This window comes from Cyprinodon tularosa, unplaced genomic scaffold, assembly GCF_016077235.1.
Source record: "Cyprinodon tularosa strain WSP-4 unplaced genomic scaffold, ASM1607723v1 ctg819, whole genome shotgun sequence".
Taxonomy (NCBI): domain Eukaryota; kingdom Metazoa; phylum Chordata; class Actinopteri; order Cyprinodontiformes; family Cyprinodontidae; genus Cyprinodon; species Cyprinodon tularosa.
Window position 1 is genome coordinate 106,457 of NW_024039584.1, and position 27,120 is coordinate 133,576.

Consider the following 27,120-nt stretch of genomic DNA (forward strand, 5'->3'; position numbering starts at 1 on the left):
AAAGGAATAACTAATTAAGGGAGAGCAAACAGGCCAGATCATGACAGTTTCTGTTCTAACTAAGGGTTTGACCCCCTAGTGACCTGGGCCACTTCTGTTTTGTGGCTCTGGTTTGCAGCTTTTCTTTAACTTTCTTTTACAGCTGATTTAACTAATAACAGAATATTTGTTTTGCATACGTTTGGTTTGTTTGTGTCTTAGCATAATTTATACTTTTGCAGAAAGCTTTGTATTTGGATAGAGTTTTTTACTTTGCTGCTTCTTTTGCAGTCTTTTTCATTTCTATTTGTTTTGTCCGTTTTTGTGTTATTCTTAGTTTTGAGTTTTTTTTTAGCCTTTATTGTGTTTGTTAGGGTGTGTTCACACCGAACAAGAAACATGCAAACATTTGCCCAGGTTCGTCTGCTTTTCCGAAAGCAAATCTCCTACACCATGGAGTTTGCTGGTCGTTGGATTCGCCTCAGAGCGTTAGGTAAGATGGCATTCTGGAGCTCAGACAGGAGAAGCGGGAAATCAGTGCAAGAAAACCAGCAAAGAAAGGAAAAAAAAAAAAAAGAACTAGGACCAGCCGATTAAGCCTCTAGAACAATGGAACCACAGTGGGAGATCGGAGGATCCACCCAGGGAATCGGTGCTCTACAGTGGGGAGAGGATGCAGGGTGAGAAGTCCCCTGGGGAAACAGTACCGGAGTGGAGAGGTTACAGCTGGCTGGGGCTAGCTATAGAATGGGTGACCAAACGTCTTCTTTTTCCTAGACATGTCTTACTTTCCAGACCTAAAAAAATGTCCGGGGGAATTTCAAAATCGTCCGGGATTTTGGTTGACTACAGTGCAGTACGTAGTTGAAACACACCAGGCATTCGAACCAAGCCGTCAGCTCCGGGGCTGGTCCGGGTGCCCGGGACAGAGCGACCGAACCCGACCCCGTGATGGTAGCCTGGACACCTTCGGCCCCTTTGCTTCCCGCCGCCTGCCCCCCTCCTCCCACTGAGGCTAGGCGGCTCATTGCTCTCTACTGAGGTCCGGTCCAGCAGTCTACTAATGTAAAGTACATTCTATGCTTACTTAAGCCAGGCATTTCTGTGCGATATTTTCAATTGTTGCATGTAGCTACAGCTCTCACTGTACGAAGAAACCATAGGGTTTAAAAGTTCACAGCTCACAATGTTTGTTCTCACATTGTGCGACCCGGCGCTCTGATGCGATCTACCTGCTCACACTGTACGTCTAAAAACCACATCGTATTCAGCTCCACAGTGAAATGCCGCTAGTCGGAGTTGTCTATCCGGAAACCTATTGATGCCTCCTGTGAAGCTAAAGAGTGAAACGCGCTGCCTTGGCAATTTTTCCAATTTTGTGCTGAAAGCCCTAAAAAGAAAAGGCTTCAATGTATTTGGGCAAAAACATGGCTGAACAAACGTGACTACTACGGTCTGTCAATTTTACAGAAAGAACTCGATTTCTTTCTGTAAAAAAAATGTAGAACACCCTTAAAGTCGTAGGGAAATCATATTTAAATGTCAAATCATTCTGGCTTAAACATGTATATAAAAGTACTCTTTATCAGACCATATTGTCCTTAAATTGAGATCATTTCTATTTAAAAAAAAAAATCCTGTCTTTAAATCTGTTTTTTTTCCCGTTATCTTCTGAAGGCCAGTTAGTTCTACATCAGCCTGAACACCTAAATTCGGCCAATCATATATCGACGGTCATCTGTCAATAATGTTTTCGGTCATAGCATCTTGATTCATGTGTCGCAGCTAATATACGCAACGGTTGAAATCAGAATCCTTTCCTTTCCCATTGAGTTGCATCCCAGTGTTCACGGGGATGGACGTCTGTGTCTTCGGCAGGCGTAGAGCTAACAGAACTGGCAGCGTTGCGAGGCAAGGGCTCAAACATGTACGGCTGGAAGCCTTCTACACCAAACCAAGCTTCTGCCGCCCTGGCGTCCTCTTCCACAACATCTTCGTCCCCGCTTTCCTCCTCTAAATAAAAAATGTATGACGGAGGAGACTCATCCACGACCTCCGACACTAAACTCTCCTCCTCTTGCATGTTTCCACTGTCCATAGCGTTCCTTGACAGCGTCGTTTCTAAGTCACCAATTTAGTGCTACTTGGTCCCAATGGAATTTCCCATTGGGAACCTGCTAGCACTAAGTTGCTAACTGGTTAGCAAGATGCTTCCGACAAACCGGCCACAACCAAACTTGCTTGTGAACCTTCCACCACAACAATCCCGCCCCCTCGATAAACGACCAATCACATCATTTTATTCACTCGTGTAAAGTTAGGCACCACTCGGGAGAATTCCGAAATGCAACAGTTGGAACGGCTATGTCCCTACGACTTTAAAAGTTCCCAGCTCATGATGGATGTTCTTAAGCCGGGCATGCACTGTATGATTTTTTTCAATTGTTGCACGCAGTACGACAAAATCGTCACACTGGACAACTCTGGAGAATTCAGAAATGCAACGGTTGGAACAGCCGTTTACCTACAACTTTAAACAGAACTATTTCTAACAAGCAAAAGATGTAATGCTAATGGCTCCAAAATTTACTAAAATGTATAATGTTTCCAAAATTTGGTCTATTTCAGCTAATAAACCACACACAATGTGTAAGGAATCTAACTTTTTACAGTTTAAACATCTAACACCACTGTTTCATTGTGTGTAGGGAGCTGCATTGATGGCAGCCACAATATATCAATCCATGGTCACACCAACAAAACTACAACCTCATCAGTCAATGAGTTCTGGCAGTAAGTACATGTATGAACCCTGCAGTTTCACTGACTTGTACCATAAATATTTATATGTAATGTTCAATTTTGACATGAAAACAGAAGAAGAGTTCTTGGTTTGTCTGGAGGCATTGATGAGATGGGCAGTGTGCGCTGGGACCTGGCTGGGTGTCTTTTACTGAGCTGGGTTGTCTGTTACTTTTGTATCTGGAAGGGAATCAAGTCATCCGGAAAGGTGAGAGTCTCTTTTGTTCATTAAATACAAGAAATTCACATATTTTTAATACAGTCATCCAGGTCATAGTCATTCCAATATAGTTAAAAAACAATCCACTTGACTTTGTTTCATAGTTTGAAGACATTTCGCTTTTTCAATTCAAAATGTCAGAAATAGCATTGAGTTTGTTGTTTTATAGCTACAGCAGCCCAGCAAAGCCTTGTTTTTGTTTAGAAAACTTATAAACTGACCCTGACGAACGGGTCCACCCCTTTGGAATGGGGGTCATTTTGGTTCTTTGTTAGCCTGCAATGCCCCATACCTGTCTATGTCTCTAAAAGGAGGTCGTTAAAGGGAATTGTTGGCCTGGCTGAATAGGCGAGGTCTTCTGTTCCCCTGTAGGGGGTTGGGGTTGCAATAATAGCGGGAAGGGATAAACTCTATTGCTGCGTTGTAGGTTTTTGAAAGCTGTAATCTGAGTTCCCCCCTCCTGCTTAAGGTTGGTTTTTCTTTCTTAACAAAGATGGCTTCCTTCACGCCCCTCTCAAACCACCTGTCTTCTTTGTTCAAAATGTGAACATTCTGCTCCTCAAAAGAATGTCCTTTGTCCATAAGTTTTTTTTTTTTTTTTACTTTTTTAGAATGACAAAGACCTGGAAGACGGAAAATCTTCACCAGCATATCATCAAAAGTCTTGAAAATCTCTTAAATGTCCGTGTATCATTTCTGAATTCTGATCTCCACAACTTCATTAAATGTACCTGCTCACCAGAGATGGCAAAAGTACTCACTTTCCGTACTTGAGTAAAAGTACAGATACTTGTGTTAAAAAAATACTCTGGTAAAAGTGGAAGTACTGATTAAACTTCTTTACTCAAGTAAAAGTAACAAAGTACAGGCTTGTAAATTTACTTAAAGTATAAAAGTAAAAGTAGAAACCACTTTTTTCATGCCGTTGCCTACATTTTAAATGGATGTCTGCCAATAGGACTAGATCTCCGTTGTGTTCATTTTCAATCATCTCGTCGTCCATGCTACTATGCTAACGCCACCGCCACCAAGCTGCAATGATTTGCCGCCAATGAATCCCGCCGAATCTGTCGATTCATCTTGTAGTGGTGCGTCAAATGCAACGTAGATTCCCATCCAATTAGATTTAATTTGGTATTGATGACGTGAAAAATAATAACGGTAACTCCATTGAAATGATTAAAAACTAAAGTAAAGAGCCAATTTTTTAAAATGTAAGGAGAAGAAAGTACAGATATTTGTGTAAGAATGTAAGGAGTAGAAGTAAAAAGTCGCCATAAAATAAGTAGTAAAGTAAAGTAAAAATATCAGAAAAATCTACTTGAGTACAGTAACAAAGTATTTGTACTTCGTTACTTCCCATCTCTGCTGCTCACCTTTTAATTGCTAATCCTGTTAGATTTAACATTTCTTTGTTAGGAATCTTTTTTTAATTATTTATCAATTCATTAAGCTGTAATCTGAGTCCGACTCCTCTGTTTGAGGTTGTTTTTTGCTTTCTTAACATAGAAGGTGTGAAGGAAGCCATCTATGTCAAGAAAGAAAAACCAACCTTAAACAAAGGGGGGGGGGGGGGACTCAGATTACAGCTTTCAAAAACCTACAACGCAGCAATAGAGTTGATCCCTTCCCGCTATTATTGCAACCCCAACCCCCTACAGGGGAACAGGAGACCTCACCTATTCAGCCAGGCCAACAATTCACTTTAATGACCCCCCTTTCAGAGACATTGACAGGTATGGGGCATTGCAGGCTAACAAAGAAACCCAATGATTCAAAGCCTCAAACTCAACGCTATTTCTGACATTTTAGATTAAAAAATCTTCCTGGATGGGAAGAGAAACGTCTTTAAACTTGGAATCAAAGTCCAGTGGATTGATTTTTTTTTTTTTTTTGCTTTTTTGGGACAAACTCAAATTAATTCTATTGGACTATAAACTATGAAAAAATTGTCATGTGAAAAAGTATGGGAAACCACACGGATATTGTTAGGCAACACTGTGGAAAATAACAGGAGTATTCATCCTCAATCCTATTGCATAACTGCCAGCCTACGGCAAAGATCTAAAGTATAATCAGTGTAATTCATATAGGCAAGACAAGACATGTTTAATGGTAAATATGTAACAAAGCGATTGAAAACACTGTGCATTAATAACATGCAATGGAAAACCACAGAAACCGATGTTGGAGAGGCTTGGAAGGAGAGAAAGAAAAACATAAATGAAATTATATATGATATTATATTAATATGAGAAGTTAAAGTATTGAAATTAAAACTACTATTGTAGAAATGACTGTCCGGGTAAAGAAAGTTGGACGACAAACTTAAACTAATAATGTTTAAATAATACAATGAAAGGCCATTTAAACAAGCAGATTTTTAAAAGTAAGTGAGGGTTGCAGGTCTTTAACTGTTTTATTTGAGTTGATTCCAGATCAGTGGAATATAAGCTAAAAGCTACTTTCCATGTTTGGTTCTGGTTGAGCAGAGAAGATTTGAGCCAGAAGACCCGGTCTGGCTGACACAGCATGTCTGTGATGTATTTTGGAGCTAAGCCATTTGGGGATTTAAGATTATTAAAAGTATTTTAGTATGTCTATACTCTAAGATACATGGAGCCAACTGAAGCAGGACATACTGTACACTGTAAAATATTTTCAATCATTTTACTGACATCTAAAAAACTGTATGATGAAACCCCAGGGTTTAAAGTCGTAGGGATACTCGTCGTCTCCCGCTTTATCTGGAACCGGGTCGCAGGGGCAGCAGACTAAGCAGAGACTCCCAGACTTCCCTCTCTGCAGACACCTCCTCCAGCTCTGCTGGGGGAAGCCCTAGGCGCTCCCAGGCCAGTCGAGAGACATCGTCTCTCCAGCGTGTCCTGGGTCGTCCCCTGGGCCTCCCTCCAGTGGGACGTGCCTGGAACACCTCCCGAGGGAGACGCCAAAGAAGATGTCCGAGCCACCTCAACTGACTCCTCTCGATGTGGAGGAGAACCGGCTCTACACTGAGCCTCTCCCGAATGACCGAGCTCCTCACCCTATCTCTAAGGGAGAGCCCAGCCACCCTGCGGAGAAAGCTCATTTCAGCCGCTTGTATCCGGGATCTCGTTCTTTCGGTCATGATCCAAATTTCATGACCATAGGTGAGGGTAGGAACGTAGACCGTCCGGTAAATTGAGAGCTTCGCCTTTTCGCTCAGCTCTCTCTTCACCACGACAGACCGGTGCAGCGCCCGCATTATTGCAGCAGCCGCACCGATCCGTCTATCGATCTCCCGCTCCATTCTTCCCTCACTCATGAACAGGACTCCAAGATACTTGAACTCCTCCACTTGAGGCAGGGACTCTCCTCCAACCTGAAGGGGACAAGCCACCTTTTTCCGGTCGAGAACCATGGCCTCCGACTTGGAGGAGCTGATTCTCATCTCGGCCGCTTCACACTCGGCTGCGAACCGCCCCAGCGCACGCTGTAGGTCTTGGCAGGAGGGAGCCAGCAGAACTACGTCATCCGCAAAAAGCAGGAACGAGATCCTCCGGTCCTTGGCTGCGCCTAGAAATCCTGTCCATAAAAGTTATGAACAGGATCAGTGCCAGAGGGCAGCCCTGTCGGAGTCCAACATGCACCGGGAACAGGTCCGACTTAATGCCGGCAATGCGAACCAGACCTCTGCTTGAACAGAGAACGGATGGCCCCAAATAAAGGCCCCCTGACTCCATACTCCTGGAGCACCCCCCACAGGGCAGCACGAGGGACACAGTCGAATGCCTCCTCCAAGTCCACAAAACACATGTGGACTGGTTGGGCAAACTCCCATGAACCCTCAAGCACCCTGCAGAGGGTGTAGAGCTGGTCCACTGTTCCACAGCCAGGACGAAAACCACACTGCTCCTCCTGCAGGCGAGGTTCGACAATCAGCCGGACAAAGCCAGGCCTTTCCGGGGAGGCTGAGAAGTGTGATTCCCTGATAGTTGGAACACACCCTTCGGTCCCCCTTCTTGTGGAGGGGAACCACCGCCCCAGTCTGCCAATCCAGGGGGACTGTACCCAAACCTCCACGCGATGTTGAAGAGACGTGTCAACCATGACAGCCCGACAACATCCGGAGCTCTAAGACACTCAGGACGGACCTCGTCCACCCTCGAAGCCTTGCCACCGTGGAGTTTTTTGACCACCTCGGTGACTTCAGCCTTGGTGATGAACGAATCCAGCCCCAAGCACCCCGTCTCTTCTTCCCCCACGGAAGGCGTGTCTGTCAGATTGAGGAGATCCTCAAAGTATTCCTTCCACTGTCCGACAATATCCTCTTTCAAGGTCAGCAGCTCCCCACTCCCACTGCTTTCCCCTCCGGAGGAGTTTATCATTTCTAAATTCTGACGTCCACAACTTTATTTAATGTACCCATTTGCCTTTTATTGCTAAGCATATTAGGCTACATTCACACTGCAGCCTGAAGTGACCCAATTCCGATTTTTTTGCCCATATGTGACCTGTATCTGATCTTTTTATGACAGTCTGAACGACACAGATCGGATTTTTTCAAATGCGACCCAGGCCACTTGGATATGTGGTCCTGAATCCGATACGAATCTGATCTTTTCAAATGCGACCTGTGTCTGTACGGCCAGGTCGCATTCATCCGAACTACACGTCATTGATACTTGACAAATGTTACTAAACGTTACTAATCTGCGTCCTACTAAGCGGAGGCGGGAAAAACTAACGACCATTGCGGAAGATAACACAGAGAGCAGTCAATGGAGAGAAAGTGAGGTTGCTGACTTAATTCATATTTGGAAAGATAGCTCGATTCAGACCAAACTCAAAGGGTCTTACCGGAACCGGGGGAGGGTCTTTCTTTTTGATCTTCTTAAAAAGATTTTGTTCGTAATGTGCCTGCACCTGTTGGAGAAGAACTTAAAGAACGCAATATACGCTGCGGTATTACGAGTCATGTTTACTTCCGCAAACACTGAGGACGCACTGCATGAAAAGTGGGATTTTCGTCAATATACGGCACTGTAGATTGTCGTGGAACTTCAGGTTAGCGGCAGTTTACGGCAATTTGCACGCTTCGCCGAAAACTCCCGTAAATTGTCAGAAATTGACGTGGAATTTCTTAGGCAGTGTTCCCCCCATGCCTCCCCCCCATGGAATTCTAGGGGAGGCTTTAACATGTAAATGAACATGCTGTGAGCTATACAAATGCAAACCAGGGTTGCAGGGGGGGTTTTACCCCCCCTGCAACCCTGGTTAAGAAAATCTCTGATATAAAGAGATCAGGTATAGCCTCTTACATTTGAGCTTGAATTGATTTATTTAATTAAAGTATAGAGACCAAAACAGATCTTTAGCTGACAGAGCAATACATTTAGAGCAGTAATTATTTTTTTTTAAATTTGCATTTAAGATAAAAAATAAAATGTTGTCTGTCAATATGCTCAATTCACAATTACTTAAGTGGAAAAGTTTCAAGAAATGATTCTGAGATGATTCACTTTATAACATGGCGCATTATCCTGTTGGAAGTAGCCATCAGAAGATTGGTACACTGTGGTCATAAGGACATAGGTCAGCATGCTAAATTGGTTTTAAGTGGCCCAAAGTGTGGCAATAAATATCCCCCAAATAGATGGTAGAAATAGATCAGGCTCAGTATAGCCTAATTATAGACTCTTACATTTTAGCTTGAATTGATTTATTTAATTAAAGTACGCTAGATTACTGTGTATGCAAATGTTATGTAAAAAAAAATACACAAAATAATTTACTTCAAAAATTAGTTTTAATCAGAATCAGTTGGCTGTAATGGTTAATTTTTTTTTTTAGATTTCCACTTTTTTTTGTTTTGTTATTGAATATATAAGAAAACAATAACAATCTCAAATTACAAGTCAATAACAAATATTTAAATACAAGAAGAAATATCACAACTCCTGCTTTTGAAAAATAAAATTAAATACACAGGCTGGAACAAAGTATAAAATAAAATAAAATAAATAAAAATAAATAAAATAATAATAGTAGTTAAAGTAAATTAATCAGTGGGGACTACCAACTGAAATTCTTCAATTAACTCAAACAATTTAATTGCATTTAAATTCTGCATCTTTCTCAGACATCTTTTGAAAAGGGAAAGTTCATTTTTGAGAGCAGAGATTGAGAGGGAGCATTTTGCATAGCGACATTTATAGATATAATACTTTGTTACAATTATTAGAATATTGATTAAAAATTCCAATTTTTTTTTCTTTAATGGATAAACCGAATTGAATGTTTTGCCAGGAAATAAAATCTAAATTTATTGTTTTAGAAGACAGAAAGGTTCGAAGTTGATCCCATAAGTTTAATACTTCTTTACATTCATAAAAAAGATGTTTAGTTGTTTCCAATTGAGTTGTACAAAAGCCACAATTCCCAACATTAAACTTAAATCTCTCTCTTAAAAACTCATTTGAAGGATATATGTTATTTATTATTTTAAATTGTAATTCTTTATATTTAGGAGGAATTGGGAATTTCAAATAATTTGTCCTAATTTTGACTATCATAGATTTCTTAAAATTTTGTAAGAGAGCTGTGCTTTTTGTTCTTCCTGGGTACATATTATTGATAGAATATTGATTCAAAAACTTGTTGTTGCATTTATTATCTCTAATGTCCACCTGCTCAAATTCAATCTTATGGAGACAAACAATTGCAATTGCAAACAATTTATAGGTGCATTACCGCCACCTTCCAGAATGGAGCGACGCGAGCTCTTCTCGCGAGTCCTTCCGTATAACAATGACGTCGTATGTGATTGGAGGAGCCTGATGAGCCTTCGGCCCCATCGTCCAATCACGTGTGAGCTTTTGTGCACTACGACTTCTCGCGAGGCCAGCATATTAGCAGACATGTTTGTGTTACTATAGAACTTAATCTCCAGTTACCGTGTTTGTATTTTGTTGTTACGTGAACAATGGCTGCACGACGTCTCGCGTTCAACTCGCCTCCAACTGCTCTTAGTCCACAACTTTCGGCCAGCCCGCAGACTGACGAGAAGAAACTGCTGATTGCTATCAGCGGACTGTCTCGTCAGCTTACCCAGCATACTGCCGACATGAATGAGCGCCTCACTCTGCTGGAGAATTCGATGCACTCCAGGTTGTAGTCCATAGAGGACAAGATGGCGGCTCTGCAGTCGAGCAACTTTCCGGGATATACGAACTCGAGGAAGAGAAGACGGGTGCACAACGCCACGCTAGCGGTAAATATATGTTCGATTACTGGTAGCTATGCTAAAAGCAGCCTAGCTTAGCTAGGCAAGCTAAAGACAACCTAGCCTAGCTAGGTAAGCTAAAAGCAGCCTAGCCTAAAGCTTTATTAAAGTGTATTTTTTGTGATTCACAGGATGCAGTATGCCGTCTTAACAACTCGGAGACTAATTGCAGGCGCTATGAACCGGAGCAGGGGTAAGGTTTAAAGAATATGCTTTCATTCTGCGGTAAAAGGACATGGATACCGACCATAGCTGTACTTTTTTTTTTTTTCACAGACTACAGTCGCCTCACAATGAGGCGGTGACCTCCTATTTGCTCGGATTTGCACGATGTTGATAAAGACGACATTGTGTGTAAGTGACTCGTTTTAATGTTTTCTCCTTCCTTGTTACTGTGACTTGCGTTTGATTTTTTTTTTTTTATTCATACCACTCTCATTTAATTGTTTTCCAGCTGCCTGTAAGACGTATTATGAGACGGTATGCAGGAGCTTCAGATACACGCTGCTAGCCAGCACGCTGCGTGCGGAGGCGGCCAGGCTATCTGCTCGGAGTCGGGCCAGAAGAAAGAGGGTAAGACTTTATTTGGTGACTATTTTTCAGGTGCATTAATAGATGTGTTGTGTCCATACGCAGTGCGCTGATTCATTGTTTTTTTTCAGCTGCTGAAGGCGAGGCAGAGTGTGCTATCAGATGAGGAAGTGGAACTCTGTAAGTCCGCCACCGTCGACCTCATGTCCGACGAAGAAGATGGCGTCGTCGGCGGTGTCTCTGGATGGATTGTACGGTCTCCGCCATTTCGTAGGCCGGATCTCACTGAACTCTGTGTTAAGCTGCAGTCCCGGTTAGAAGCGATGCCGAAGTACAGGGCCACGCACAGTAGGCGTCTGCACATCGGACCTGCCTCGGAGGGAATGCTGCCTGTTACCTCCAACCCCGAGGAAGCAAACGGACCGTTCACGGAGTTGTAATTTTTAGATACGCATGTGTTTGGATATGCGTTGTATATAGTTGTGTGTGTTTTAATAAAGCTCTTTCTTTGCATAAACAGCTTCCTGGCAAATCTTCATTTCCTGTATAAATTCATTCATGTCCTTGATGGTAGCATAATAATTGTGTAGTAGTGTAGGATAACATAAATACACAGCATATGAATGAATAAATATACGAATGAATAAATATATAAATGAATGAATAAATATATATATATATATATATATATATATATGAATAAATATATATATGTAAATATATATATATGCCAACCAATCACGAGCGACTTTACTTGTTTAAAAAGAAGTGGTTCCGTCCAATACTCAGTAAGAAAATTAAAGCCTGGCGTGGCCACGTGTGGGTTTGCTGCCAATCACGAGCGATTTCATTTGTTTGAGAATAGTGGTTTCAGCCAATACTGAGTAGGTTATTCAAGCCAGACCTGGCCAGCCGCGCGGGTTTGCTGTATTCATATGCTAATTAGGGCCATTAGTACAGCTGATCGCTCTCCACATACGTCACGGTACGTTTCCGACAATTTGTGGCACGACAAACGCGGACAAGCACGGCTTGCAAATTGTCGGAAACTGACGAAAATCAGGCAGATCTGCGGGAGTTTACGGGGGTTTACGGGGACGAAAATCTCACTTTTCATGCAGTGACGCTTGCTACATGTGACGTCATCGCGTCCTCGAGTGCGCATGCGGGACACTTCGGTTGAACGCTTTCAGTTCACACAGTAGATCACATACAAGTCACATATACTTGGAAGTGTGAACGGACACGCAAAAAAATCCGATTTCACAAAAAAATCGGAATTGAGCATTAAGGCCTGCAGTGTGAACGTAGCCTTATTTAGATTTAAAATTTTCTTTGTTAGGAATTTTTTATTATTACTTATTAATGATAACAATTAATGATTATTATCATAATTATTACTTGATTTTAAAGTATTAGACTTAGACTTAGACTTCTTTATTTGTCATTTTGTATGCACAGGGTGCATACAGAACGAAATTGCGTTACATACAGCTTATGAACGTTGCATTGATATTTCAAATGGCACGAGTTATAGAAAAATACAAAAAAGTGCAGCAGTGGTCAAAGTGTGAACAGTGCAGAGGATAAGAGACAGTGTGCAAGTTGCAGTGGTTCAGTGCAAAATGGCATTTGTGCAAAAAATGCGTTATTGAAAAATACAATGAGATGAACAATTTAAAGGGCTAAAAGTTAAAAGTTCAGCAGCATTTGATGCCCGATAATGTGCAATAGGTGCAGAGTTCGGATTGTGGATCAAAGGTTCAACAGTCTGATGGCAGTGGGGAAGAAGCTGTTGCACAACCTGGTGGATCTGCAGCGGATGCTGCGGAACCTCTTTCCAGAGGGCAGCAGGGAGAACAGTCCATGGTGGGGGTGTGAGGGGTCTTTGATGATATTACGGGCTCGGGACACACAGCGCTGTGATGAAATGTCCTTAATGGAGGGAAGAGGAGCCCCAATGATTCCTTCCGCTGTCCTCACCACCCTCCTCACATTCTTCTATTAGATGTACCTTGGTAATGTTAAAATTTGGCTTTACCAGAATGGCAGTATAAATTAATGAATAACAAGAATGACTGTTAAAAGGTTCAGAGAGCCTTTACCTTTAGGGGTTCGTTTAGAGGGCTTGCTCGTTCTTGCATGAAGATATGTACAAGAACAGGTTAATGCTGTGAGGCAAAAATGAACAGGGTGTTACTCTATTTTCCCAGGTCGTCTACTTTACAGCCAGTTTTCCCTACTTGATGTTGGTTGCCTTGCTGATTCGAGGTCTAACCCTGCCTGGGGCTGCAGAAGGGGTTTGGTTTTATCTTTCTCCTGATGCAGCACGTCTGGCAGATCCCCAGGTAAGCTCTATGTGCGCGTTTGTAAACTTTAGTTTTCCTTGGGATTAGAGGAAAATTTGTTTAGCTTACATTGCATTGCTAGTATTGTTTTAAATTGGATTGGATTAGTTGGAGTAGTTGTCTAAACTGTATAAACTGCCCCCCCATCACATGCTGATGTGCCACATCGATGCCAATCTATGTACCTGTGTTAATGTGCTCAAGTAAACCACATCTACTTTTCGTGCTACCATTAGTTCTCTCCTTTTTCTTTTTATACTAACATTTATCCTGCAAGTTTCAGATTAATTTATTTAAAAAAAAGCCAAAATAAATCATGTAATTCTACCACAAAAAAAATCCAACATTATAAATAAAATAAAACACATTTAAGGTTGTGATTATTTTAATGGTGGGCAGAGACACATTTTTTAAATCTATATTAATCTCACTGTAATCTTGGAATTAATCTGGATTAATCTAGATCAAAATCGCTCATTTCAATTCTGCCAAAGAAATTCATGATATGTTTGTGCTACCTAATTAATAACCAGTTCAATAGATTTTCCCTGAAGCAAACCCGGCGTCTTTACACCTGGATTAATGCTTAACATGTTCTCAGACGCAGGCGAAGTTCAGGGTCAGACATCGTTAATGATCACACAGATCCCTTCACATTCAAAAAAGTTCATCAACAAACATCCTTCTTTGCCACAATCCTATTCCAAAATCAACAACCTTGCTTTCTGTAGTATCAATTGTTTCTCTGCAGCCCAGCTGTGCTTTCATTGATAAACTCAATCAGCTAATTTTACTCACAGCCCGCTGGCTGCTTTCTTTGTTCGTCTGTGAGTGATCGGCTGGATCCCCTAACCTTCAGCTTTTCTTCAAGTCATTGGTTAAGTTTTTTTGCTTTTTACGGCATACTCTTGTAACCTAATAAATTCCCCAAAAAATAAAAAAAATAAAATGGAAGAATAGTTTTTAGGAGGAGCTTTTTGACTTACCCAAAAATAAAAAGCACCAGCAGAGAGTTTCCTGGTTTCTGAAGGTGTTTTCTTTACCTATGAAAATAACAGAAATAATCTACAAGTTGATTTACAAAAATTTTAAATATAAACATTAATTGGTGGCAGGAAAACCGCTACACTCCTCACTCACAAAACAATCAACCACAACAGCTGCTTCTGCTAGTTAATCAAAGCAGGAGGCAGCCTGACAAGGAGGAGGGTCAAATAAGATAAATAATAAATAAATAATAAGGGGCTCCAGCAGCAGTTAAAGTCGTAGGAAATTCATATTTAAATTTGAAATCACTCTAGCTTAAACATGTATATAAATGTACTCTTTATCAGAGTTATAGTTTATACGTACAGTTATACGTCAGCCTGAACACCTAAATTCGGCCAATCATACATCAACGGTCATCTGTCAATCTAATGTTTTCGGTCATAGCATATTGATTCATATGTTGCAGCTAATATACGCAACGGTTGAAATCAGAATCCTTTCCTTTCCCATTGAGTTGCGTCCCAGTGTTCACGGGGATGGACGTCTGTGTCTTCGGCAGGCGTAGAGCTAACAGAACTGGCAGCGTTGCGAGGCAAGGGCTCAAACATGTACGGCTGGAAGCCTTCTACACCAAACCAAGCTTCTGCCGCCCTGGCGTCCTCTTCCACAACATCTTCGTCCCCGCTTTCCTCCTCTAAATAAAAAATGGATGACGGAGGAGACTCATCCACGACCTCCGACACTAAACTCTCCTCCTCTTGCATGTTTCCTCTGTCCATAGCGTTCCTTGACAGCGTCGTTTCTAAGGCACCAATTTAGTGCTACTTGGTCCCAATGGAATTTCCCATTGGGAACCTGCTAGCACTAAGGTGCTAACTGGTTAGCAAGATGCTTCCAACAAACCGGCCACAACCAAACCTGCTTGCGAACCTTCCGCCACAACAATACCGCCCCCTTGATCATCAACCAATCACATTCACTTTATTAATTTGTGTAAAGTCGGTCATCAGTCGGGAGAATTCGGGAATGCAACAGTTGGAACAGCCGCTTCCCTACGACTTTAACGTTCAATGTGGTCATTTCTAGTATGGCTACACAGGTTGGAAGACTGATTCGTTCTTCATCCGCCCTAAAATATCAAGGTGAAAGTCATCATTAGTATAACCCCAGCTCGCAACCCAACTGTGAGAATAGAATAAAGGCCATATCTTTTTATCGCTAAGAGTCTTGCATTAACACAGCCATTAATGCCGATAACGGTCAGACACTAGATTATACATTCAGACCCCATCTACAGGAAGGGAAAACACAGATATTCCCTGCGGTTTTGCCTCTCCTTTACACCAAAACCCCGTTTTTATCACAGAAAACGATTATTTCTAATACCTCCGGCCAAAGTGGAGATTTCTCATGACGCGGGTTATGTGCTGCCATGTCAACAGGGATAAACAGCATTTTAGCGTCTCAAACATCACATTATGCGCCAGAAAATCAATAACGTCATTTGAGCGCCTGATGTTTACAGTTTATTATGCCGCTAGACAGCGGATTTATGCGGGTTGATGTAAAAGTTTTTTTGAAAACAATGTTGTGTGCACAGCGTTATTATTGAAAACACAGGGGAGAAATATTTGTTTCTCTGTAAATGTGGTCTGATTACTGTCTATGGTTGAAACTCCAGACAACTCAAATAAAAAACACACATTCTCTATTATACTAATTGCAATGTGTATTCAGCAGTAATGAGGCTAACAATGATAAGCAGCTTGAACAGAGTCGCTCTGTGACATCGTCATATTGGTGCTTAGGTAGATATTATCATTGAGGTATAAATGATAACTGGTCATCTTACTGTTCCAAGGTGTGGATGGATGCTGGAAGCGAGATCTTGTTCTCCTATGCCGTCTGCGTCGGTTTTTTGCCGGCTTTGGGAAGCTACAACAAATTCAACAACAACTGCTACAGGTAAGAAGATTAAACAATTTAGATATACTGTAGTTGATTTAAATGAAAAGGACTTTTCCCTTATTGTCATGATGTTCTAGAAGATCTGACCCACATGCAGGAAACCACTCAGAGAACCAGGGTAAAAGTTTAACAGGTTTATTGAAGTAATCAATAAGGTTGATCCAGGGTAACTCAGAGAGCTGGTGAACCGGAACTGGAAGTGAGAAGGGAAGTTCACAGGTTAGTTCAGGGTCCGTGGGAACTTAAACACAAAAATCAGAGATGAACGGGACTCACGTTAGCAGAAAAAGGTTCTCTTCCCGGAATCCAGTCGGTGTGGGTTTTTCCAGGGATTGGGGGGCTCGTTGGAGGGTGGACAGGTTTTTGGTTTGGTTGGTTCCTTGAGGAGCAATGGAGCGGACTGCCACTAAGATTTCCAGGAAAACTTGAACGGGTCGTGTGGAGATGAATCCCCTGCTCAGTGTGAAGCTCAAAACAATCCTTCCAGGGGGAGAAGGCCAAAAACTCCAGTTTGCAGGATGACTTCCTGCCAAAAAGGTAAAGACAAAAACAAGGTTAGAACTCGGAGAGACAGACTCGGATAGTCTCAGCTAAACTCAGCTTGGCTAGACTACCCAACACTGGCAAACACTCTGGCGACGAGGTAGTGGCAGTCCACCGCTTAAGAGTCCTCAGTAATGAGCACAACCAGCCGCAGGTGTGTGGGGGGACCAACGAGAACAGGGTGCCACCTGGTGGTGGAGGGAGAGAACAGAAAAACAAACACAGGCCACACACGCTGGATTCCTAACACTTTAGAGTAAAATAAAGCATTGTTTGCATTTTAATTTACAAGACTCTGGGAAAAAAATATTCTTGTAATATTACGACTTTATTCTCATAATTTTACGACTTTATTTTCAAATTATTTTTTTTTTAATCTGTAGCCTGGCCCTAATACTCCATCGTACACTTTGGCCCCTGTATGACAACCCCTCTGAAAATTTTCTGGAACCGTCACTGGTTAGGCACCAGGCTAATGTGGCCACCTCTGGAAATCCTTTAGGAAGCCCTTGGCCACCCCAGAAATAATTTCCTAGAACCACCACTGCTGGGGGAGTCACCAAAAATAATTTCATGCTTGATCCAGGACAAAGGAAAACTGCTTTTTTTCCTCCAATTTTTGTTTTATTTTTTAAAAGAAGCCATATTCTTGTTTTGTGGTTGCTGTAGTGGCAACACTTATGTTTTCTTAAAAAAAGAACCTTCGAAATCTACCTCCAAGTATTGAAAAGAAATTTAATGTAGACACTGTTTATATGAACCATTCCCCTTATATAAAGCTTAGTTTACAATATCAGTACAAAACAGCAATCATTTTGATAGTAATTGAGATTTCATCTATTTCTTAGATTTTGTCAGGAAAAAGGTGTTTGTTGAGGAGGACCCAAATGCAGAGACGAGTTGGCAGAGGTGAATTTAAGTGGTTTAAATAAGGTTCTCAGGCACTGAGGCAAGAATCAAAAATCCAACAAAATAACTAACGAACCAGAACCAAGGTGACATCAGGGGAAAATCAAAATCTAGGAACCAGGTAGAGACGAGGAAGGCAGACAGACGATGACGAAAGGTTAGACGAGGATCCAGCAAACAGGAACTGAAGAGGAAGGGCTTTTAAAGGGGACAGTGACAGGGAGAGGGCTAATGAGGAAATTGAAAACAGGTGAGGGCTGAACAGAGAACAGAGCAAGAGAAAGAGGACACAAGAGGGCAGCAGAGGACAACAAATGGAAAACCTTGAAGACAGGAACTAAAAAGAAAACAACAACAAAATAATAATCAAATAACTAGGATAAAGAAACATGGTGAAAAGAAAACTAAACACTAGAAATCAAGGAGCAAAAGAAAAACATAACAGAAACAGAAACCTAACAGATTTCTTCCCCCTATTGCAAATAAATAATCCCCAAATTTCATATAATGTCCCACTTTTTTTTAATGTAACTTAAAGTCTGATGTTCTAAAGAAAAAGAAAAGATGTAAAGCAGGAATTACTGCATAATTTTCTGCTTTTGTTTGAATCTTCAGAGACGCCTTCGCTTTGTGCACGCTGAACAGTCTAACCAGTTTTGTTGCTGGTTTTGCTGTCTTCTCTGTCCTTGGCTTCATGTCACATGAGCAGGGTGTTGAAATCTCAGCTGTGGCCGACTCAGGTATGAATCTGAACTACAATCAATGTTTTTGTGACGTGTTCGTCAAATAAATACACTAGGGATGCACGATATTGGGATTTTGGCCGATATCCGATGTGCCGATATTTTAAAACTCATGTAGCCGATAATGGATATCGATACCGATGTTAAAGCTGGACAAAAATAAGTAGTCATTGAAAATAGCAGTTTTGTTATCCATTTCTGACACTTTGAAAAATAATATACTCAAATATATTTTCATATGCTGATATCAAATTGATTTTTAAAAACGCGGTATCGATCTATTTTACTGTCAAAATTTCATCGTTCTGTTACAAACTCTCGTGATATTTTGCAAATTCTTGTGAGATTTTGTTAGTAAAATAGATCGATACCGCGTCAATATATCAACATATAAAAATATGGCAAAATTTCGTGAATTTTCGGGGGATTTCGTAGCATAACGATGACATATAGCATATGAAGATATTGGGATATTTTAATGGATCAATATTTTTTCCCTTGTCTTTAGAAGTTTTTAAGTCTGTAAAAAAGAAGTTTTTGAGGAAGAAGTAGTAGTATTTTTTTTTTTTTTTTTTTTTTAGACTTTAGAAACTCAGAAGCTGATCAAATATCGGGTTAAATATCGGTGGGGTGGCCGATGTCCGATATTCAGTTTTAAGGCCGATACCGATAGGGGGCCGATTATATCGTGCATCCCTAAAATACACCCTAAGAGCTGAAAGAGGGTCAATAACTTATTCAATTGTTTAAAATGACCAAACGTGCATCTCGTCACACGATATCAAACATGAAATTTAATCAGCCAAACATGTTTCTTGTTTTTGTTAAACACTTCCAGGTCCTGGCCTTGCATTCATCGCCTATCCTCGAGCGGTAGCCATGATGCCTTTACCTCAGCTATGGGCTGTTTTCTTCTTTCTCATGATCATCTTTCTGGGTTTGGACAGTCAGGTAAATGTATTAGGAAGGAAAAAGTGATGTCACAAGGAAGAAACTGTAATATCACCTGTTTTATAAAAACTTTATAAACTTTTCTAAGTTTTTAAACTGATCAGCATCAAATTTTCTGTGATTTTCTGAGTTCCCTAAATGTTTACTAGAATAAATATATTCCTAACGAGAAACGCTCATTTAAATTTAGCAAAGCTCATACCCAACACGGATAAACTGACATCCCTGCAAAGAAAATATTGCTTGATTATCTTCATTTATAAGAAAGCTTGGAGAAATGCCACTGTACAGTGATAGAGATTATAAATGTTTTAAAGGAAAAGTTCGGTCAGCGAGGAATAATCAATGGATCATTCTTTATACCTAAAACTAATACGTTCGCAGTGATTTAATTAATTTAGCCTTAATCAGTAAAAAAATAAAACTTATAATTTTCTTTGCGATCACTGAGTCTGGGAGCGGCCATTTTTGCCCAAGTATAGTAACCCCTCCCTCCTGCCATCTTCCAGCAGTGACGTCACAGTGCGGTAAGCCTAGCGCCATTCTCCCCGCTTTACAAGCTAAATCAATGGGAACTACTAGACACATCTGCAATCAACAACAATTATTGAAGATTTCCAGAGGACTTCACCATTGAAATTCACCAGAGCTATAGTGAAACTGACAATGCCCACGTGCATGGCAGCTGGATGCTGGAATACATCGGGTAAAAGTAAAAAAAAAGAGTTATTCCCCCTTTCTGATTCCTGATCCTCCACGGACGGGTTGGTCGTTGGATCGCCAACTTGAAGAGGGAGGATTTGCCATCGAACTTCTGGCCAGAGAAAAAACCCGTAATATGTAGCCAACATTTGGAAGAAGAATGTTTTCAAGATGACTTGGATAATAGCGCGTTGTGACAAACACCAGATACAGCACTGGGACTTGATCAACAGCCGATACCGCACCGTGACGTCACTAACCAGTAGGTGGCAGTAGTGTTCTTTGACAAACATGGATGCCTCCAGTAAAGCACATTCACATGAAAATTACTCTGAATTAAAAACACTGATCATTCATTGAACAGGATGGAATCATTTCACATTTAAAGAACTTTCAGAAGTTAGAATTCTGAATATGAGCGAACTTTTCTTTTAATATAAAGAAAGCAAGTTTTTAATGCCTAGGATTGTTTCAAATAATGTTCAGTGTTGGGCGCGTTACTTTGAAAAAATAATTAGTTACAGTTACTAGTTACTTCTCCCAAAAAGTAACAGAGTTATTAACTGAGTTACTCCACAATAAAAGTAACTAGTTACTAGTAAAAGTAACTAATGAGTTACTTTTGCGTTTCTCTACCCCGTAGCCCTCACCACCCAGCCCCCACCTTCTCGCCGTGTATTTCTATAGCCAGCTGAATAGAGCGGACGACAAAGACAAGAACCTGCAGAGAGTTTAGCATTTATTGCAACTCAATGTAAATGAAATCAGGGGCTATCTGACGGGCCTATAAACCCTGACAGATAGCGCTCCCCCTGCTTAACATGCGGGGAACGCTATCTGATGCGGTGCAAATTTCATCAGGCTGCATTACCTCTACTCATGGGTTTGAAGTTTTTTAACAGGGCGTTCAGATCTAACCTGACTCCACCAGATGGATTTGCTCCACATATCCATCTGGAAACCTTCCGTTGAAGTAATTTTGGGAAGGGGCGAAAATACTGGTTAGCTGATTGGTCTATGTTGGTGATAGACGGGCCAAATAAACCAATCAGATCAACGGAGCATATGACGTACTAACAGAGTGACGACGAAAACACAACCACAAGCCAGGCTACTCTTGCCGAAACCAGTCGGGAAAAGAGCAAAAACATCTTTTCCTCTGAGAAAAGCCTCCAGAGCAGTGTTTTGCTCTTCTTTCAGTGAAGAAATACTCTGTAATTCCGATAAAACTTGCTCGATAGCCACGCTAACGCTAGTTTGATCGGCTAAAGCCGCCATGTTCTTTAGACTGAACTGTCGCGCTTCTCGTTGCGTCACACCTCAACCCGCCTCAAAGCCAACGCTGATTGGACGTTCGTTTGGTGAACGGCTCCAAATTTTCTTCAACGGAGAGTCTCCAGACTGATCTGAGAGTGAAACCTTGAAAGCTCGCGAGATCAGGATGGTCTCACGAGGCTAGTTCAGATCTGGTGAGTGAATGAAGTTAATAACTGGGGATGTCTAATTCTGAAATCCTGTGTGTTTGGGTTGTTATAGATACTGCAACATCCATCCATCCAGATTTTTTCATTTTTCCATGTAGGCTAACATTTGATCGTTCACGCTCACCGTAGTTCCCCTGTGGCGCGAGCACAGACGTAATCAGCCAATCACATCCTCCCCTCTCTCATTACAAGGCGCGCACGAAACCTATCATGAAAAAAAGGTTAATTGTGCGACCTGAGTAACGTGCAGTAACGGGGTGTCTGCAATGGCAACTGCGTTATAGTTACAGTCAAAGTAATTAGTTGGATTACTCGTTACTAAAAAAGGTAACGGCGTTAGTAACGATCCCGACTATTGCAAGAGCTGAGTGCAACCTTTTCTAGTCAGGATAGCTTTTATTTGCTTCTTTTTCTATGTCTGCTTCTGTCTCCTTGAACCCCAGTCGGCCTCAGCAGATGGCCGCTCACACTGAGCCTGGTTCTGCTGGAGGTTTCTTCCTGTTCAAAGGGAGTTTTTCCTCTCCACTGTCGCTACAAGCATGCTTAGTGTGAGGGATTGCTTAAGAGTCAATGAGTCGATGCAATCAGCTGGTTTTCCTTAGATAGAAAACTTTGAATCAATCTGACTGGATGATCTGGTGAACTGGAAAGTGACCTGAGATGACATGATGTGAATTGGAGCTATAGAAATAAACTGATTTGAATTAAGCATCAGACAAAAGTCCATTCATGTTGAATTCATTGATTTCTTATGCAAATTGTAAGTAGTTAAAATGTAATAATAATAATTGGTCTCACATTAGAAAAATGTAACTCTGCATTTAACCCCTCCCCTTGGGATCTGGAAACTGACCTGAGATGACATGATGTGAATTGAAGCTATAGAAATAAACCAAATTTAATTATATGATCTTTTTATGTATATGTGTATTCATGTGTCTATGTACAAATGTTTTTTTTGTTTTTGTTGTTTTAAATGTTCCTATTCTGGTATTGTTTGTTTTATTTTTAAATGGGTCTATGATTATCAGATTAAATGGGTAATGTAAATAAACTTGACTGCCTTGGAGGAACGGTGGGAGAACGTTGACAGGGTTGTTTTTGTCTCCACAGTTTGTTTATCTGGAAGCTCTGGTCACATCCCTGTCAGACATGTATCCATCCTTCTTTTTCACTGGTCATCGCCGTAAACTGCTCCTGTTGGCTATTTGCGTTATCTGCCTTCTGATCGGCCTCTTCATAGTCACAGAGGTAGAGATGTTTCGTTAATACATAAAAATATTTTATTATTATTAGAAGAAACATTTCTTACTCTGTTGTTTCTGCTACGGCGCACAGGGAGGACTTTACGTGTTTCTGCTCTTTGACTACTACGCTTGCAGCGGACTGCCAATGTTGTTTTTTGCCATTCTGGAATGCAGTTGTGTCGGATGGATAGTTGGTAAGCAAAATATATTAAAATCCCTAACATTAGAAGTCGTCATGGTCGAACAAAACCTCTTCCTTTCCAAATGTGTGTTTTTTTCATTTTTTAATAGTCTACTATGGAACAATTTAAACATTTTATAACTTTAATTTGAAAAGCCAAAGCTTTCCAGTAATCTATACGGAAGAGGATTAGGGCCACTGGAAAAAAAAAAAAAAGTTAACTGATTTTTTTTATTTTATTTCAGTATAGTAATCTCAGAATTCTGACTTTAATCTCAAAATTCTGACTTTTTTCTCAGAATTCCGACTTTAATCACAGAATTCTGACTTTTTTCTCAGAATTCTGACTTTAATCACAGAATTCTGACTTTTTTCTCAGAATTCTGACTTTATTCTCAGAATTCGGACTTTTTTTTAAAGTCCGAATTCTGAGAAAAAAAGTCAGAATTCTGACTTTAATCTCAGAATTCTGACTTTTTTCCCATGTTAAACTGAAATAAAATTTAAAAATCAGTTTACTTTTTTTCAGTGGCCCTAATCCTCTTCCGTAAATCTATATTCATTACTTTTGTAATTGTAATTGTTTTTTCTTACCTTTGTCCTGTCTGGAAATGTGGCAATAAGAATAATTGTCTTGATGCCGAAAAGAGTCCAACAGATTTTACTTTCACCAGTGGAGCAGTACGGCTATCGCCATAGTGTTCCGCTGGATTTATGCATATAAATAACTTTATTATAATTATGCAGGGAGTATTACAGATTATATGGACACTACAATGTAAGTAGAACAGGAAAGGAAAAACAGAAAAAAGGAGCAAAAGAGGAGATAAAAGGGAGATAATGATAAAATGTCTTCAGTCTGCTTCATCACCTGCAAAGAGATGGAAAAATAACAGCACAACCAACGGATATAGTATAAGAAATACAATAAAGTAACACTTTGATACTATCGCTGAAGTATAAGTAGTATTATTTAATCTGACATGTACTCTGTGTTACCTGAAGATATTATTGGCTAAGTACTCTAAGTTGTTTGTGAGAGTGCACTTGTGCATGTAAAGTTTATCCAAAGGAAAAATGCTCCATAGTGATTGTGAAGTAATTTTAATTCTAAACATGAATGCATTGCAGAGGCATTCAGCTTTGCAGCCTTAGTGAGGGCGATTTCTCTCAGGAAACAGTGAGTTCTTAAAGCTTAATACAGGTGCTGGTCATAAAATTAGAATATCATGAAAAAGTAGATTGATTTCAGTAATTCCATTTAAAAAGTGAAACTTGTATATTATATTCATACATTACATACAAACTCATATGTTTCAGATGTTTATTTTGTTTAATTTTGATGATTACAAATGACAACAAATGAAAATCTCAAATTCATCATATCAGAAAATTAGAATATTACTGAAGACCAATAAAAACAAAGGATTTATAGAAATGTTGGCCAACTGAAAAGTATGAACATGAAAAGTATGAGCATGTACAGCACTCAGTATTTAGTTGGGCCTCCTTTGGCCTGTATTACTGCAGCAATGCGGCGTGGCATGGAGTCGATCAGTCTGTGGCACTGCTCAGGTGTTATGATAGCCCAGGTTGCTCTAATAGTGGCTTTTAGCTCTTCTGAATTGTTGGGTCTGGTGTATTGCATCTTCTTCTTCACAATACCCCATAGATTTTCTATGGGGTTAAGGTCAGGAGAGTTTGCTGGCCAATTAAGAACAGGGATACCATGGTCCTTCAACCAGGTACTGGTAGCTTTGGCACTGTGTGCAGGTGCCAAGTCCTGTTGGAAAATGAAATCTGCATCTCCAAAAAGTTGGTCAGCTGCAGGAAGCATGAAGTGCTCTAAAACTTCCTGGTATGTGGCTGCGTTGACCCTGGACCTCAGAAAACACAATGGACCAACACCAGCAGATGACATGGCACCCCAAACCATCACTGACTGTGGAAACTTTACACTGGACTTCAAGCAACGTGGATGAAGTGCCTCTCTTCTTTTCCTCCAGACTCTGGGACCTTGATTTCCAAAGGAAATGCAAAATTTACTTTCATCAGAGAACATGACTTTGGACCACTCACCAGCAGTCCAGTCCTGTTTCTCTTTAGCCCAGGCAAGACGCTTCTGACGCTGTCTGTGGTTCAAGAGTGGCTTGACACAAGGAATGCGACAGCAGAAACCCATGTCTTTCATACGTCTGTGTGTGGTGGTTCTTGAAGCACTCACTCCAGCTGCAGTCCACTCTTTGTGAATCTCCACCACATTTTTGAATGGGTTTTGTTTCACAATCCTCTCCAGGGTGCGGTTATCTCTCTTGCTTGTACACTTTTTTCGACCACATCTTTTCCTTCCCTTCGCCTCTCTATTAATGTGCTTGGACACTGAGCTCTGTGAACAGCCAGCCTCTTTAGCGATGACCTTTTGTGTCTTGCCCTCCTTGTGCAAGGTGTCGATGGTCGTCTTTTGGACAACTGTCAAGTCAGCAGTCTTCCCCATGATTGTGTAGCCTATAGAACTAGACTGAAAGACCATTTAAAGGCTTTTGCAGGTGGTTTGAGTTAATTAGCTGATTAGAGTGTGGCACCAGGGGCCATCAATTTTGAACCTTTTCACAATATTCTAATTTTCTGATATGATGAATTTGAGATTTTCATTTGTTGTCATTTGTAATCATCAAAATTAAACAAAATAAACATCTGAAATATATGAGTTTGTATGTAATGTATGAATATAATATACAAGTTTCACTTTTTAAATGGAATTACTGAAATCAATCTACTTTTTCATGATATTCTAATTTTATGACCAGCACCTGTATTTTCCAGTGGAAAGTCCTAACTAAAATATATTACCAATTAGAAATACCAATTATTTCAAATTTTTGCAGAAGGAAAAAAAGAAAGGGAATTCTAGAAACCTCTGGATATGGGATTTAAATGACAGGTCCTGATCAAACATAACAACAAGATCTGAGATCAGTTTAATCCCATCCAAATGAAGTGACTGACTAATCAGCTTCTTTTTCAAAGACTCTGGTCCAAAGACTATAACTTCTGTTTTATCAGCATTTATGAGCAGAAATTTTAGAGTCATCCAGATTTTTATGGTATTAAAGTGGTGATAGAATGATTCTATAGGGTATCTGGTCCTTCAGGTCTCTGAATAGGGTGTGTAACATTGGTTGGGCTGAAAATGGCATATTAGCTGTTCTATGAGCCCTAATGCAGCCTGGTTAAAAGCCCTAGAATGAAAGGACAGGTTTTCTTCCTTTTATGGTATTTCAATCTGAAAAACTCACACAGAGAGAGAAAGATGCAATTAGAAGAGTTTTATTGATACAATAGTTTGAACTTTGGCGCTCAGGCCTCGGCAGGAAACATAAACGCTGATTTATACTTTAATGCAGATAAACTGATGTATGAGAATAAGGATATTTCCCCCGGGCCTGAAACTGGTGGTGGAGTTTAGATAGATGAAGTTTGGTTAATCCATAGAGGCTGGTATACAGGGTGATGCTTGAGTTAGATGTCACTGAATGAACAAAGTTTGCATAAACTGTCCATGAAGAGCAAGCATGAAGCGACTGTGGAGAGAAAAAACTTGCCTTTGGGAAGAAATCTCCGGCAGAACCAGGCTCAACATGGCGGTCTTCTGCCGGACCGTTTAAAGTGACGGGGAACTCCATGAAAGTCTGGAGGGAGTACGCACTGGAGGTGAGGTTGAACGAGCATCGAGGAGGAGTCGGATGAGCTTACTACAATGGAGGAGAAGGGGATGGAGGTGGGTTGTCTGAATCAAAGTTCGACATAGGATCGACGGATCTTGCGCTTGTTGAAGAGCAGGCCGAGAGATGATTAGGAGTGGCTTTTAAGGTGAGTGCTGGAAGACGATTGGGCATAGAGGAGATGTAGCTTGAAGCGGATTGGCTGCATCGGAGGCTCAGCCTCAGATTGAATGGAAGTAATCAGAGTTTCTTCAGTTAAATTTCCGCCTTAGCTTCATGATCATGAATATTTAGATGAGCTGTGCTCTGATTGGTTGGTTTACAACGAGCGAAGCTGCTGAGCAAAGATGCATCATAGCAACAAGCAGTCACTGAAACATCAGATTGTTGATATGGTAGGGTGACCAGACGTCCTCTTTTTCCCTGACTTGTCCTACTTTTCAGACCTAAAAAAATGTCCAGGGTAATTTCAAAATCGTCTGGGATTTTGGTCGAATAGAGTGCAGCTCGTAGTCGAAACACACCGGGCACCGGAA

General features: G+C 40.7%; 1 protein-coding gene across 1 annotated transcript in view; it reads left to right on the plus strand.

The window, feature by feature from the left end:
* The window catches only part of LOC119774577 (sodium- and chloride-dependent GABA transporter 3-like), a 39,019-nt gene that overhangs the window by 2,726 nt on the left and 9,173 nt on the right, over positions 1–27,120 (plus strand). Inside the window, exons 5-12 of the mRNA XM_038272117.1 lie at positions 2,688–2,772; positions 2,857–2,989; positions 13,010–13,144; positions 15,996–16,099; positions 18,170–18,294; positions 19,136–19,248; positions 22,548–22,685; positions 22,773–22,875. Coding sequence (XP_038128045.1) covers positions 2,688–2,772; positions 2,857–2,989; positions 13,010–13,144; positions 15,996–16,099; positions 18,170–18,294; positions 19,136–19,248; positions 22,548–22,685; positions 22,773–22,875 — 936 coding nt within the window. The remainder of the gene's footprint in view (positions 1–2,687; positions 2,773–2,856; positions 2,990–13,009; positions 13,145–15,995; positions 16,100–18,169; positions 18,295–19,135; positions 19,249–22,547; positions 22,686–22,772; positions 22,876–27,120) is intronic.